Consider the following 15495-nt stretch of genomic DNA (forward strand, 5'->3'; position numbering starts at 1 on the left):
TGAGAATTGCCAAGACTTGATTAGATTCAAAATTGTTTTGGATTAAGGGAATGTTCCAATGATCATTGAGGGTTAAGTCAGCAAAAGATAAGTTTCGAAGATGAGCTGGTATAGGCTGATTTAGAAATGAAAAATTGTCACCGTTTTGGATTCAAGGATAGAAATTGATATTTATCTCAGAATTATTGGTGACAAGGAAACTGGCTTCTTGAGATAAAGCTTGAAGCTTAGGGGCAACAAGTTTCCCAAAGAATGAACTAGATCTAGGTATGGAGTAAGGAAAAAGAGTATTAGAAAATAAGTACTTGGATTTCCAAATTTGGGCCTCCTATTTCTGAGGTTCATTTAATAAATGCCAAGCGAGTTTTCTGAGAAAAGTGATATTTACTAGCTTGGTTTTTCGAAAACCTAGACAACCAAGAGATTTAGGTAAGGACAATTTGTCCCATGGACCCTAAGAGTTGTTTTCAATTTTACCCCACCAAAAACTTTTAATGATTTGATCAATACTATTGATTGTTTTTTGGTGTAATTGAGAAACCGACATAACATGGGAAGGGATAGCTTGAAGAACAGACTATATAAGAACTAATTTCCAGGCCTGACTAATAGAGGAAGCTTTCCAATTATTTAGTTTACTTTTTAAATTATCCAAGATAAAGGAAAGCTGGGAATGTTTATTCCTACCCCAAATGAGAGGGAGACCTAGATATTTTGAATTTACAAGGATATTTCCAATTTGGAGTTGTCTACGGATTATTCATTGGTAGAGGAGATTTTTCATATTATCTAATCCATCTCTATGACTTCTTAAGAATAAAAGAATATCATCAGCAAAAAGAAGGTGAGAGATGATTGGGGTTTGTCTAAATAACTGGATACCTGTTAATTGGTTTTCCATTTCAGCTTTCAAAATCATTTAAGTAAAACATTCTATAGGTAAAATGAACAAGTACAGCGATAAAGGGTCTCCTTGCCTAATCTCTCTAGTGGGTGGAATTTTCCCCTATGGGGATCCATTTATAAGGACATAATAGAACAACTTCGAATATTTTGAAGAAAAAATATCATTCTAGGCGATCATAGGCCTTGGCATATCAAACTTTATATAATTTAAAGAAAATGGAACATTTCATGAACAACTAAGTGTTATTTGTCATTTGCCGTGTCGAGACAGAAGACGAGAGAAAATGCATTTGCCTAAAGTACGAAGTTAGTTTGCCACGATAAGTGCATTTAATCAAGTAACTTTTAGGCACTGTTCATTAAGTTACTTATCCGCATAAATGCATTACCGGATAAGTGCATTTAATCAAGTAACTTTTCCCATCTCAAAATCCAAAAAAAACACCCCCCTACTGGCCGCAAAGGCATTAGGGCTATTAGACTTCGATAGTAACGCGCCTCGCACCATCGTCAAGGAGTTGTGAGAAGAAAGTAGTCCACCGACCAGTGGCCACTGTGATAGAGTATCGACACAATTGCTTTCCCCTTCGTTCGGGGTCTTCATATATCGACGCCCACCCGACCACCCCAACCGAAAAATGTTTGAAGCTCTGCTCGTTCGGCGAGCTTCCGTTCATTCACCAATAACGCAATCGACTTCGAAACTCTGCGCTAATCTGTCGTTGCAACTGTGCACTTGGTATAACACTGCGGCTGCTGCCTCGAAAGAAGAGAAACAGAAGAAGACAGAAAAGGGGAGATGGCTCATTTTACCTCCCGTCTCTTCCTCCATAGACGCTGTATCTGTAGTCAAAGCGCTCTCGTGTCGTCCTTCCGATTTGAAGGGGGACACCACCAACACCACCACCAGCACAACGGCTCTGAAATGGGTTCTCCGTTGCTGCCCTCACCTCCCTAGGAGCCTTGTGCAAAAGCTCTTCCGCCTGAGACAGGTTAGTCTTGTGGATTAACTCAGGCAGTTCTTGTTGGAAACTTATTTATGTTTTTCACATACATGGGTTTTGCCTTCTCCTACTCTTTCTATAAGGATGTTAATTGTGCAAAGTTTGGTAGTGGTAATCACAGGTTTCAGGTATGTTTTTTGAAATACCCGGTTATAATGTTGGAATCATAAGTTTGTATGTGATTCAAATTCAAACCCTTGTGAAAGTCAGTGTCGCCCTTGCTATATGTTGAATTCTGGTTTTAAATCCAGTTAAATACGTAGCTATTAGCGGCTTTCATTACTTCGGATCAGGTAGAGACACGTTGAACTTGGGCATGCCCCTCTGCTTCTGAATTAGAAGGTGTGGCTTCTGAGAGTGTGGAATACGCATAAAGCAGCTGGAAGGGCATGGCCTTGAAACAGGGGTGGTTCATGATGAAATTCCCTCAGGGAGGAGAGATTAGGGAGGAAGAGGGAATCTCTGTTGAAGAACAGATTGAAGCCTTGAGTGGGCAGGGCTGTTAAGAATTGATTCTAGCAATCAGTCAGTTTAGGTTTGGTGGTAGTTTGAGAATCTTTTTTTATAATTTTGCTTTAGGTGTTGCTTTGGTGCTTCTGAGGGGAGCTGTGTTGGGGCCGTTTTGTTGTCTTGTGTGGGATTATTTGGGTAGTCATGTCTGTGTTTTCGGGAGGCATTATATATCTTTGTAAAGAGGGGTGTTGGTTGTAGTGCCCCCACCCCCTTCTCCCTCTCTCTCTAATTTTATTACATAGTCAAGAATTTTAAAAGGGAAGAGAGAAAGAAGGTTATGCAATGGGATGAATTGTCTCGGTCAAGCAGATGGTGCTCAATGCTCACAATTTAACCCTTGGATCATGTTTTGATTCACCTTACTCAGAGAAGGGTTCTTAAAGAACAAGGAAAAGGAAAGGAGGACCTTTTGTTTACTTATTGATTCTTAACTTTCTTTTCTTTTCTTTTCTTTTCTTTTTTATGACAGGTTCGAAGAGAATCTTGTGATTCAATGAGTTTTCTTGATATAGGAAATCATGCTCAAGAACATAGGCTGAAGAGGGTAATGAAATTAGCTATACCAATTTATTTGCTTAAATTTTGCCCACTATTATCTATTTATAGATTATCAATGTTAACAAGGCTTTGATTATTTAAATTATTGGTAAGGTCACAGCAAAGGAGGTTATGAACTTAGGAGATCGAATCTTTCTTCCAATCACTGTTCAAGAGCTTCCTTCTGAGACACAGGAACACTACTGCAATGAGGATGAAATAAGCTACATTCGTAGCCTTGAGTTGTACAAGGTCTCCAACTTTTGGCTCTTCAGTTTGTAAGAATAGTATTTTGTTTCACTTTTAACACGTAACCACTCATAATTTTAACGTTTAGGATCCAGCCATCATTGCTGTTAATAAGCCCCATGGTATGCCAGTTCAGGTAAGTTTTTTGAAACAGAGTGGAATGCTCTATGTTTGGCTTCCTTTTTCCATTACTGATTCTTGCCCACAAACAGGGTGGGATTGGCATCAAGAAAAGTTTGGATGAACTGGCTGCAACTTATTTAAGATATGACTACTCAGAACCTCCTCGGCTGGTGAGTTTCGTGAGAAAATAGGTTTTATTATTTTCAAGCAAATGATATCCGCAACAGTGCTGAGGAGACCTGGTCAGGTTCCAGTCTCAACATGTATAGGAACATAACTTATAATCTGTGACACCAATCCTAAGGAAGCTACTGCAACCAATTCTTCTTCACTCCTGCCATCAATTTTCTTTTTCCTTTACTTTTTCATCAAGGTACGAAACAACCACCCGATGGCTAGGCTGGTTGTGCCTCACTTCTTTCAGCCCTATGGTTGGTATGCCATCTAGAGAAGCCAAACCCCACACATATTGGAAATGTTAGGCCTCTGGGGTAGGGGTGTTCACAGGTTGGCTTGGTTCAGTTCCAAGCTGTTTGGCCAACCAAACTGATCTGACCAGGTTGGGGAGTTGGTCACCCGAAACCAACCGACCAATGGTGAAAACTGGCCAACTCGGGTGTATCAGTTTGGTCAGTTGGTTCAGAAGATTTAAATTTAAAGAATTGTAATGGTATTATTAAAAAGTAAATTTTTAAAAAATAAAACTTCCAATATAAAATACTTTAAACTAGGAAATACGGGAACCTCCCACTTTCCCATATTAAAAAAATATAAATTTAAAATATAAAAAATTAATGTGTATCTATGGTCTGGTCAGATTGGTTTACAAATGACCAAACCGAAATTGACCCGACCTCTCAAGTTAGCATAAAAGCTGAACCAAAACCGACCAAAATAATTAGAAAACTGACCAGATCATGTCGAATTGGGTCAGGTTGGTCGGTTTCATCGGTTTGATGAACAGCCCTACTCTGGGGAGTTTGTCATAGAAGTGGCATGTACTGGCTAAATGGGATTTTATAATACTAGTGTCAAAAAACATGGAGTTTTTCATTAAAATGGCAGATTCACATGTTAGAATTGCAAGAAGTGGCATGTACTAGCTAAAATGGGATTTATAATACTTACGTGAATATTAAGGTACCATAGTCGTATGTATAAATAGGGAAGACACATCCTTTAATGTTTTCTACATTGAAAAGTACAACTTATGAAATGGAAAAGCTTCAGAAGCTTTATAATTCTCTTCTTGAAATAGCACTTCTTCTGATGTTGTCTTGGGTACACCTTTTTTTCTATATTAAAACAATATAAAGTTATAAGTTTTGTACCTATCCCCCAAATAGATTGCCAATCATTGACTTTGCATCTTTCATTATTTTTTGTACATTTTATACTTTTTTTCAGACTAATTGCTTGATCCTTATTTTGCCATGTGTAGCATCTTTACATTCATTAAGGTTATCCTTGCACCATTCAAGAAGAGATGCAATTTTTGGCCAGTTCATACTTAGATTTTCTTATTGGTTTCAATCCAAAAATATATTAAAATGAAAGAGAGGATCATCTCGTATGGTATTTTGTTGGAGTTCTGATGGAGCCTGTTGCTCTTTTGCAGTCCAATTATTGGGGTTTGGATGTTTGTTGCCTTTGGTTTTTTGGTTGTCATTGTTGTGGGCTTGTTGTTGGGTTGTATTTAGAGTTTGGGATTGTTTTCTTTTTCTTCATTCGGGCGGCTTCTGGTCACCTTTCTTGTATCTTCTTTTTTTCCTTTTAGTAAATTTTATTTTATTACCAAAAAAAGAAAAAGACAAGGTATATGAAAACGGCTCAAGACCTCAGAACCACAAAATACCAAATCAGGATTCAAAAAAGCAATATGAGATTCTTTAACTGATTATTGCATTTTAAAATAAGGTTAATTTGGATTTACTTCTTCGTTTTCTATAAGATCTTCAAAGTTACTTGAATTTTTTCTTATGTTTGTCAGCACCACAACTACTAACTTTTTGAAGTAATTGCTTATCTTGCCACACACAAGGTTCATAGACTTGACAGAGATAGCAGTGGCATTTTAGTTATGGGGAGGACACAAACAAGTGCGACAATTCTGCATTCTATTTTCCGAGAGAAAACTTTTGGAGCATCAATTAATGTGAGTAAGTTCTTAATCCTTTTTCCCTCTAGTTTCCGTGTATGTAATTTTTTTCTTTTGATCACTAACTGAAACTTTCTTTATTAATATATGGAAAGAATGTGTGATATGTACAAAGGAGTATGCCAATTTTTTTATAGTTTCCATGTCTTTGTATAGTGTAAGCCAAACATACACAGTAACAGATTACATATATTTTATGTTATTTACATTTTTCTTATGTTTTGAATTGAATTCCAACTTCAAACCTCCATATATTTTGTTTTCTTTGTTTTTCACCTTTAAGGACAATGATAAAATGATCTTGCAAAGGAGGTATTGGGCACTTGTCATTGGAACTCCAAAACGGGCTAACGGATTAATTTCTGCCCCATTAGGAAAGGTTAGTTTATTATTGATGAATAGCCTTTTAAGTTTCCTTTATTGTTTTATTTTCGAAGTTCAGGAAACTCATTTCTGCACTAATAATTTCAAATGGATATTGGCTTTAAATGAGAAAACTCATTTCTGCCTTCTTTCTAGATGGTCTTGTGAAGTTTGAGATGCCCTTTACTCTATCATTGAATATCTGATGATACAAAGGAATAAATTTCGCATGGGAAGAAGAAAATCAAAATGAAACTAAACAATTCATTGTTTTTTTATAATTCTTTTTTCTTTTTGGAATGATAAATTGATTGATTGAAGTTCTGACCTAGGATTCTCGGATCTCACATCTCTTGATTGTATCTGTCCACAACTTCCACTTTCACCTCAAAAGATGCAAGCTTTCATTAATAGAATGCCATCTTCCAATCATCTATACCTTTTCACTACAAGAACAATTTGTATTCTTTTTCCTTATAAATCTGTCTGTCTCCTTCCCCTGCAACCAATTGGTTGATGCCTAGATATGATCTGTTTCTTGACACTTGATGGTTCCTAATTTTTTTTCCTTTTTTTCATTTAATTATTTGTTTATATTTTTTAATTTGAATCAGTGTTTCATTGATTTGTGGGTTGATGCCTAGATTTGTGTCTTGTTACTTAGTATTTTCAAAATTTTCTTTTTTCCCCTCCTCTTCCCAGCAAAGATTGATGCAAATTGTTGGATGCTACTAAAAGCCTTCCCTTTTAACTATATGGCTTTGTGAAAACCATAAGGATTTCTTGGGATCAATGGTCCTCCCATGTGGTTCATTTTGAGTTAAATGGTTCTTTAGGATTTAGGAACTGTGAATTAAGAAATCTATTTTAGGATCCAGGTGATAGCAGACCGTCCATCCTGGTCCAGTTCCTAAACATTGAATAAAATAAAAACGATGGAGAGAGAGAGAGAGAGAGAGAGAGGATTTTGTCGATACTGGAAGGTTTTGTTAATACTGGTAAGTTTGAGAGCATAAACTCTGTTTTCTTCAAAGTTGCGTAGAGAAGTTCCAGTAACATGTTACTTCCTGTGCCTCTCTATCAAAAGAAGTGAGGCCAAGGCAAGTATCACCATTGCATACAATGTATGGTATAGATTTTCCGGTTATGTTGTTTAATATATTTCTTTAGATTAATGACTGTGGCTCAAATGTGCTCTGCAGCAACTAATTTATTGTTTACAGGTGGTGCTGGATGATGGGAAATCTGAACGAATGACCGTTGATACCAATGACAATGCCATCTCATCTCAGCATGCAGTAACAAAATATCAAGTGATGAAATCTTCAGCTCATGGTTAGCTAAAAACTTGGCTACAGTGACCTTTTGTAGAAGATTATGGCATTGAATGATGTCAATAAAGCTTTATAAATGGCATGTGGCTGTGCATACTTCTAGATCAGTAGCATACTTTGCAGGGTAAATCCAGATTTTTTTTTTTTTTAGAGGGGCCAGATTGAATGCATTAAACAAAAAGTGTACTGTTCTATTAAGATGTAATTCTAATATAGAAAAGATTTATCAAAATTATACAAGGCTCAAAAGAGCAAGGGGAAGGCCAAAGGGGATGCGTGTACATACAATTTGACTAAAGAAAGAATTCTTGATGGAGTACAATGATGTAGCTAATGATTAAAAAGAGGATTCTTGTAGCTGACCTGATATAGTTGGGATACGGCTTATTCAGTTTATTGAATTTTATGTTTAACTTAAAAGTCATTTTTTAGGTTAATTAAATAATTGTAGATTAAAGTTATAGATCATTTTTCATCTAATTCACTGGAGTTATGTTTACCATTTTGATCTTCAAAAAAAGTTATTTTTACCATTTACTTAAGACTAATCTTTTTTTCATCATCTTTCATATTTAAATACATTAAGAAATATAATAGATTCTATAAACAGTGGGAAGACAGTTGAGTTCACTGCACTGAAAAGGTTCTTGATACGATAGAGAAAAAAGAGAAAATAAGGAGAGAGAGAGAGAGAGAGAGAGAAGGATCTCCAAGGAATGAAGAAGATTTGAACCAGTCTTTTCTCCTTGTTGACCTAAACCTTTATTCCATTTGAAAAGAGATGCAAAAATTAAAAAAAAAAAAAAACGTTAAGTGATTCTTAACAGGAAATTTATGAAGCCATATCCAAAAGACATGTATTTCAACAAACTAAATAATTGTAATTAAAGTTATAGGTCATTTTTCATTTAATTCACTCAAAGTTATTTTGACCATTTACTTAGGAATATTCTTTTTTTTTTCATTATCTTTCATATTTAAATACATTAGGAAATATACAATGGATTTTATTAAGATGCTATCCAGGATTTCATGAAAAGATGTAAAGTGACAACAGTTCTAAAAGAGAGAAGTGATAGGAGTAACTAAGAAAAGCAATTTATGACATCATTGAATGGGATTCAAAATGAATCGGCTAAATCATTAGCAAATCTAATCCAAAAGAATGATATGTTCTTTCTGGATGCAAATGATTTTTCTTCTCTAATACAATGCTGATAAACCCAAGTGCCCTCATTCCCCTTGCAACCATCTCACTACAACATGTTAATCATCATCCTCTGCCTCCAATCTCAAGGAATCAAGTGCAAAGGCAATGTGAGATCCTGATGATACGGAGGTCTTGAACAGTTGAGATAACTCATACAACCTGGGATCTCTTTCAAGAGAGCTGCTGGAATACTTGGACCAACTCCACCTGATGCTGTGCCCTTGTGCATGGCAAAGTTCCCAGTTTGTTTTGTGTGTTGCATTGCTTGCACCTTTATTTATTAGTCACACATAATGTTGGTCTTACGTGTCTATTTATGTTTGCTTATCTATGCCACAGGATATACATGGTTAGAGTTGTGTCCACTTACTGGTAGAAAACACCAGGTCAGGTCTGATCTCTGTACTCAGTGATAGTAATCTGTCTATTATGGTACACTTTTTTCTAACCCCTTCCCTGATAACACAGCTCCGTGTCCACTGTGCTGAGGTCCTGGGGACACCAATAGTTGGAGACTACAAGTATGGTTGGCAAGTTCACAGGAAATGGAAACCTCTTTCTTGGTCAAATCCTCAGAAGAACAAGGAACTTCCAAGGTCAAAGGAGTCTCCATTTGGCCTTGATTCAGAGGGTGGAAGCATTGCAGAGAAGCAGCCTCACCTGCATCTTCATTGTAGACAGATGATTTTTCCTAATATAGCCCTGGCTCTACAACATTTGCAATCATCTTCAAATTGTGATCTTTCAGAACTGGAGAGCCTCAATCTGGTTGCACCTTTGCCTCCACACATGCAAAGAAGCTGGGGAATCTTATGTTTTTGAGATGAAGAAGATCCTCTCAGGTTCTTCATGGGAGGTAGACTTTAACTTCTAACAATTGCTTCTCATCAACCATCAGGTGAAATTTTAACTTTTAAGGCAATTATATCTAAAATATTAAGAGTATTTCTTCTAAATGGAAGCCTTTAGGAGATTGAGCTACCTTTTCTCTTTGGTACAAGTTATTGAGATTCATACCCTTCTGTTATTCCTTTAAAGAGGTCTTTTTTGGTAGAGAAACCCTTGAGAGTTGTTCGGATGCATTCTTTACTCAATAGCAAGAAATATTGCACATCATACATTGTTGGGTTCATTCTGTCATGTGCTTATGGCTCTCCTTTTTGTTGTTATACTAGTTTTGCTGGAACCATGATAAGACTAACAATGGACAGGTATCTCCTGTTTGTCTTTCATTGATCTGGGTGTGATGTCCCATATAGATATCCTTTTTGTTAGTAATAGAGAAATTTATTGAATGTGGTGAAAATTGTTACAATCACAAGGCCCCAAAAGAAGAGAAGTAAAGACCATTATGAATTTCACTTTTTTCTTTTCTAGAAACATATCTTTCTTTATTTTTCTTTTTACATCCTCTCATACCATGTTCAAGACAATGTTTTTTTAGAAATTTCTTCTATGCTACAATTTAAAACTATCCTATTAGATTCTATCTTTTCAAAGTCTAATAATGATGTTTTGAGCTTTATGATATTTATAATGAAACAGATCTTGCTTCTGAAAACAGAGAATTTATGTTGTTTATTTTGGCTTTGATTCAGTCTGTGCAATGATTTTTCTTTTCTTGCTAAACTGAATTCATTAAACAGTAATGAGCAACAACAGAGAGCAATCCAGAATGATAACAAGAGAACCACACAAACAAAAACAGACAAACACAGCCCATATACTAGGTAACTAGCATAATTCATTCTTACCAGATATTGACCAAGCCTCACTTCCCATCAAAAGAACATTCTTCAACCATTGGGCAGAACTCTGCCAATCTCCTTCACCTGTAAAGCCTCCTTGGGCAGCAATTTGAACTGCCTCATTTCCTTCCCTGGATGTAAAACAGGACTGAAAAACAGACATTTTCTAAAATATGAGATGTATCTCTCAAGACAAAAATAATCCCTTTTTGCATTCTTAGATGGGTAACGTTATGAATCATCTCCAAGCATTCACTTTCAAAATAGACGCTGTTTACCTTTAGCTTTTTAACCCAAAGGGCTCCTTCCTTCAAAGGAAATGCTTCAATCTTCATGAACCATATTTTGCAACCAAAAAAACTTCCTTTTATGAGACTTTGTTACTACTCCAAAAGCAGCACAATGACCTCAAAAACCTCTATTAATATTCACTTTCACCCAGTTATGTTTTGGAGGTTTTCAGAAAGCCATTTTATGATCACCAACACTCCTCTCCATAATTCTGCAAACTGCAAATCTATCTCCAAGAATGGATCTGCATGCATAATTAAAGGCACTAAGAGGATCAGCACGTGAATAGTTAAAAATCATTTTCTCTGTTTAGCCAAATACTCCAAGCGAACTTGCAGATTAGAGCTATCCACTTCTTATTTTTGTGGTTATTCAAGGTTTTGAGGACACCGAGGATGAGGAGTCAATGTGGTTGATATTGAAAACTAAAATTTGGCTGCCTGGGATGTCAATTCTCATTCATAGGGGTGACTCCCATGAAAGCCACTTCTATTTGCCGTGTTGTTGGGACTCCGGATCTCCTGCCCACGTCTACCCACAACACACTACCCCGGTGAACACCTCCCCCTGTATAATATTATGCAGAGGTTGAGATGTTCTCCATGTGTGGCTGCGACAAACGTGGGCAGTTTGTGTGGGCAGGAGATCCGGACTCTGTTGGGCCTTATGGAAGGAGTGCCTCTCGAGGAATTATTTTAGTCGAAAGCCGCCTCATCCTCAATAAAGGAGATTATGAGTGAGACAGAATGGTTATTAGTTTGATGAGCTGGGATTCTCCATTTCTTCCAATGGGATAAGATTTGATTGGCACCAACTGGTCATCCATCATTTTTGGAGATGGCTAGTTTTTTTTTATTGTTTGGATAGTGTATCCTGTACATGCCTTTGTAATTTGTATACTCTCAAATACGCCTTTTGTTTACACCTGGGGGCTTCCCTCTTTATGGTAATACATACCACTGACCTGTTCGTGGGCTGGGCCAGGTTTGGGCCAGGCTTTGTATCAACAGAATACACTCAGGCCCGAGCCCGGCCAGAAATTTGAAAACAAATATTTTTATTCAATAAAAAAGTGTTTTTATTTATATTAAAAACCTTCAAAACTCAAAAATAATAAACATCTTACTATTACTTGGAAAAAAGAGAAGAACAAAGAAAAAATATTGTAAATAATATATTATTAAATAAAATATATTTTTATTATTTAATATATGATATCAAGTTGGGCTTGGGCCAGGCTTTTTGGAGAAAGCCCGAGCCTACCCTGAAAAAAATCGGGCCCAGTGCTTTAGGCCCGAGCCTGACTTATAATGGGCCAGCCCATTGGGCTACCCAGCCCATGAACAGGTTACCACACTTATCAAGAAAAAAGGTTAATTGCTAAAACATCCCCTGTAGTTTCAGACCATTGCTGAAATTTTGCCTTAAGTTTGTTAATTTCAATCACCTATCCTGAACTTTTTGGCACAGTTGCAAGTAAACCCTTTCTTTTAAAATTCTCTAGTAAAATGCATCAAAATGACCAAAACACACGCAATTACTTTTGAACAACATATTTATTTTCCAATTTTTCTCTTCATATCAATTTGCACCCCAAACCCATTCTCTTTTTCCGTGAATATCAACCGTTCAAAGGTAAAATTGCAATTTTAAACTCTTTTTTTGTTGTTTGTAAAGTTTGTATTATTTTTTTGTAGAAACCAACCTCATTAGTAACCAAGGGGTTTATTTGTAACTGTATCAAAAAGTTTAGGGGAGGTGATTTGCAATTAACAAACTATAGGGAAGGTTTCAGCAACAATCCGAAACTTGAGTGGAGGTTTCAGCAATTTGGTCTTCCACACAGGGAAGTCAACATGACCAAAGCCCTGCCAATAGGGATGTTAATGGATAAGATTAAATGTAAACCTGGCATGTCTTGACCCATAGTGTGGAGTTAGGGTCAGGTTTATTGAGGTGTAGGGTTGGGTTTGGGTTTTGATACTTCAACCCAAGTCAGGTTCAGGTTCATTGTCCTAGCCCTGCAAGTCATTACATATGTAGAGGGTATCCTTGTTAATTTGGTATGACTTCTAACTCCATCAACTTTAAAAGTTTAGGAATTCTTCTCATGTTTGATTTGGTTTCTTCTTTGAATATGGAGAAAGTGAGCTTTGGAACCCATAAATCAAATTCCAATTTAAACAATTGGCCCTTGATTTTCAACATTTGTTATTAAAAAACAACAATTGAAAGGCTACAGCAGTTGGGGGCAGGTTTACAGACTACACGCTATTAGGTTGGGTCGGATTTGGGTGGGAGCATTGGAGGGCTGAACTAGGTTGAGGTAAACCCGTACCAAATCCAACCTGGCCATTGGCGTCCCTACCTGCCATTTTTCATACTCTTAATCTCTCATATTGTGGTTGGTCATTGGTAGGGGTCAATTGGACTGGATTTGGTCCAATCCGATCTAGTCCCATGTGGGTCCATTACAAATGGACCAAGTCCAATCCAATCCAATGAATAATATGGGCCATTTTGGACCGGTCCAATTCAATGTTCAGACCATCCAGTTTGTTCAAATTTTAATTTAGATTGGTTTCAATCCAAATCCAGCCCATTCACACCAATATTCTTATCTTATATCAATGGGCCAGATATTGGCTTAATCCAATCAAATCCAATATAAATTTATTATGGATGGATCAGGTCCAGTCCAATCTAATAAATATTTTGGACCAGATTGGTCCAATCTATTATGTCTTTTTGGTCCATCCAATCTGTCCAAAATGATTTTGGATTGGACAGGGTCCAGATGTGCATTCCAAAACCGGTCCATTGACACCCTTAGTCATTGGTGTTGATTTAGTAAATTGTAGCTGAAAATTTCTTGAGATTGATATTCCAGTACTCTTTGTTTAATCTTTCAACTTGGCGGGTTTAATCATGTTTGTTGCCTAGGAATATAGTACACATTCATACAAACTATTTTAGTTGAAGTTTGAACTATCAGATGTTGCCTTCTAAGTCCTAATTGTAATAAATAAGAATGTCATTTTCTCTACCTACAGGATGGTAAGGTCGGGGGTGATTATTCCATCAGCATCGACTGCTAAATAGGTTTGTTTCTGCCCAAGAGATTGCCTTTAACAGTATCTAATTGGATATAGTTTGCAACTATCATGGTTTTTGGGGTGAGACCGGGACCCACCCCGTCCCTCCCGGACTGGAAAGCATAGACTTGTCTAATCGGGGAAGGTGGATATTAACATCTAACTGCTTCGTTGCTTCTGAGTTGTGACTTGTGAGGCGAGCAGTCAAGCCCTCATACCCACTCCGCTCTATGCGAACTGTCCAGTTTCAAAATTGTACCGACCACTGACCAACCTTCTGCCATCAGAGAAGAAAAGGTCTATGCTGGTTTGTTTTGTTGCCGGCAAGGTGGCGTCAGTATCGAAATGAAAGCATGAGATGCCGATAAGGCTTAAATACCTAGAATAAATCGGAGAACAAATCATCAACACAAAACACCTGCTACAAAGTACATACTAACCAAGGCGTGGAGCTCTATACTGCATTTGTAATAAGTTAACTGCTGAATATCGACGGAAGCAATTGGAGACCGAATCAGCCCCCATAGCACATCTCGGCCGTATATTGGAAATATTTCATGATGATGACATTATCATTTTTTATTTATTATCAAGAGATATTTCTAACACACGGTAGTAATGTGCTGTGGGACGTTATAGGGCAGTTTTGTGGGGTTAATTTGGGTTTCGAATCCCTAACTTCGGTTGCGTAGAAATTGCCGTTAATACAACGTCACGATCACAACCTACTCCCTTTGTCGAGTTGTGAATAATTCACATTTTTTTTTAAAGGAGATAATAGGTCGAAACAGGGGCGACTCCATTGACACGAATACGGCGGGGAGTTGGTAGCGTTGCCTGCGGAATGGAAATGGATCGAGACTTCACGAACTCAGCGCTCCGGTTCGTTTCTTGGGTATGATATAATTTTCGAGAAACTTACCAATTGATGGTGGCTGGTAGGATCCCTGACTTGTTGCAGTGGTGACCTGTGATCAAATCCTATTGCCACTTAGTGTGGATGGGGTACCCCTTCCCAGTTGTGTATATGGCTGTCAATGGACCAGATATTGGTTCAACTCGACCTACTCCAACATGAGTCTATTATAGATGGCTCCAATTCGATAAATCTGCCACATTGGCACTTGTATAAATTTATCTTCTGTTAATGGATCGAATATTAGTTAAATCCAACCTCCGGGCCTATTGGCACTACAAAATTATTTTCAACAAAAAAACGCACACACGTGCAAATGGTAGAATTTGCCTCCCAATAAAATGGGTTTTTTTTTTTTTTTAATCAAGACTTTCCATTCAAAGGCCCGAAAGGTTACAAAGAGATAACAGGTAAACAAAGAAGATAAACAGAGAAAAAAGGAAGAAACACAAAAATTAGGCATTATAATCCATAACCAGAAGCTCCCGAAGCTAGATCAGGCACTCCTGAACAAAAACACCCCGATCATTAAAACATTTTCTTGCCAACTCGTAACTCTGTTTAGGGGCCGCCTTGTATACCTAAAGGAGCAGGACAGAGAATTCGCCAAGGTCTGAATGTCCTTCAGCAGAAAGAAACATTCAGCCAAGGTTCAAAATATCAATATGCCTGATATGTATTGGTAGTTTTTTTTCTTTAGTTTTTATTTTTTTTCAAATCCGGATTAGAGGAACCATTTTAAGGTCCGTCCATCCCCTAAACCAGTCAAAACCCCGATACACCCTCTGTAAGGGTGTATCAAGAAGCTCTCAATACATATCGATACTTTGAACTTTGGCTTTAGCATCTATCTCCAGATTTCGAGCCTTAAACTGTTTTTGGTTGCAATGCAAATAAATTTGCACTGATACAAAACCATGGCAGTGCAAACGATTTGAGTGTAAATTCTGACCTATTTCTGTTTCAAATTTTAGCTTATTTTGTTTTATTGCAATACAAATAAAGTAAATTAAGACATGGAACAGAATAAAGTAAAATCCAAAACAAA

The 15495-nt window shown here is 37.1% G+C and overlaps 1 protein-coding gene across 2 annotated transcripts; it reads left to right on the top strand.

Annotated features, from left to right (window-relative positions):
- The first annotated feature begins 1310 nt into the window (after positions 1 to 1310).
- LOC148850236 (Pseudouridine synthase family protein) lies at positions 1311 to 9513 on the top strand. Of its 2 annotated transcripts, XM_088944584.1 has the most exons (10): positions 1311 to 1898; positions 2893 to 2967; positions 3075 to 3212; positions 3298 to 3345; positions 3422 to 3502; positions 5374 to 5487; positions 5774 to 5869; positions 7077 to 7188; positions 8737 to 8783; positions 8866 to 9513. In XM_088944584.1, exons 1-10 carry the CDS (start codon positions 1545 to 1547, stop codon positions 9217 to 9219), a joined length of 1419 nt encoding a protein of 472 aa, XP_088800710.1. In that variant the 5' UTR covers positions 1311 to 1544; the 3' UTR covers positions 9220 to 9513. The 2 variants fall into 2 exon arrangements, with proteins under 2 accessions (XP_088800710.1, XP_088800711.1); XM_088944585.1 differs by lacking the exon at positions 5774 to 5869.
- Positions 9514 to 15495: the final 5982 nt, after the last annotated feature.

Source organism: Nelumbo lutea, chromosome 5, assembly GCF_056320005.1.
Source record: "Nelumbo lutea isolate HS-2025 chromosome 5, American lotus-T2T, whole genome shotgun sequence".
NCBI lineage: Eukaryota > Viridiplantae > Streptophyta > Magnoliopsida > Proteales > Nelumbonaceae > Nelumbo > Nelumbo lutea.

Coding starts and splice junctions, on each gene's coding strand:
- LOC148850236 (XM_088944584.1), top strand. CDS start 1,545: ATGTTTGAAGCTCTGCTCGTTCGGCGAGCTTCCGTTCATTCACCAATA. Junction 3,346..3,421: donor CCCATGGTATGCCAGTTCAG/GTAAGTTTTTTG, acceptor GCCCACAAACAG/GGTGGGATTGGCATCAAGAA. Junction 3,503..5,373: donor ACTCAGAACCTCCTCGGCTG/GTGAGTTTCGTG, acceptor GCCACACACAAG/GTTCATAGACTTGACAGAGA.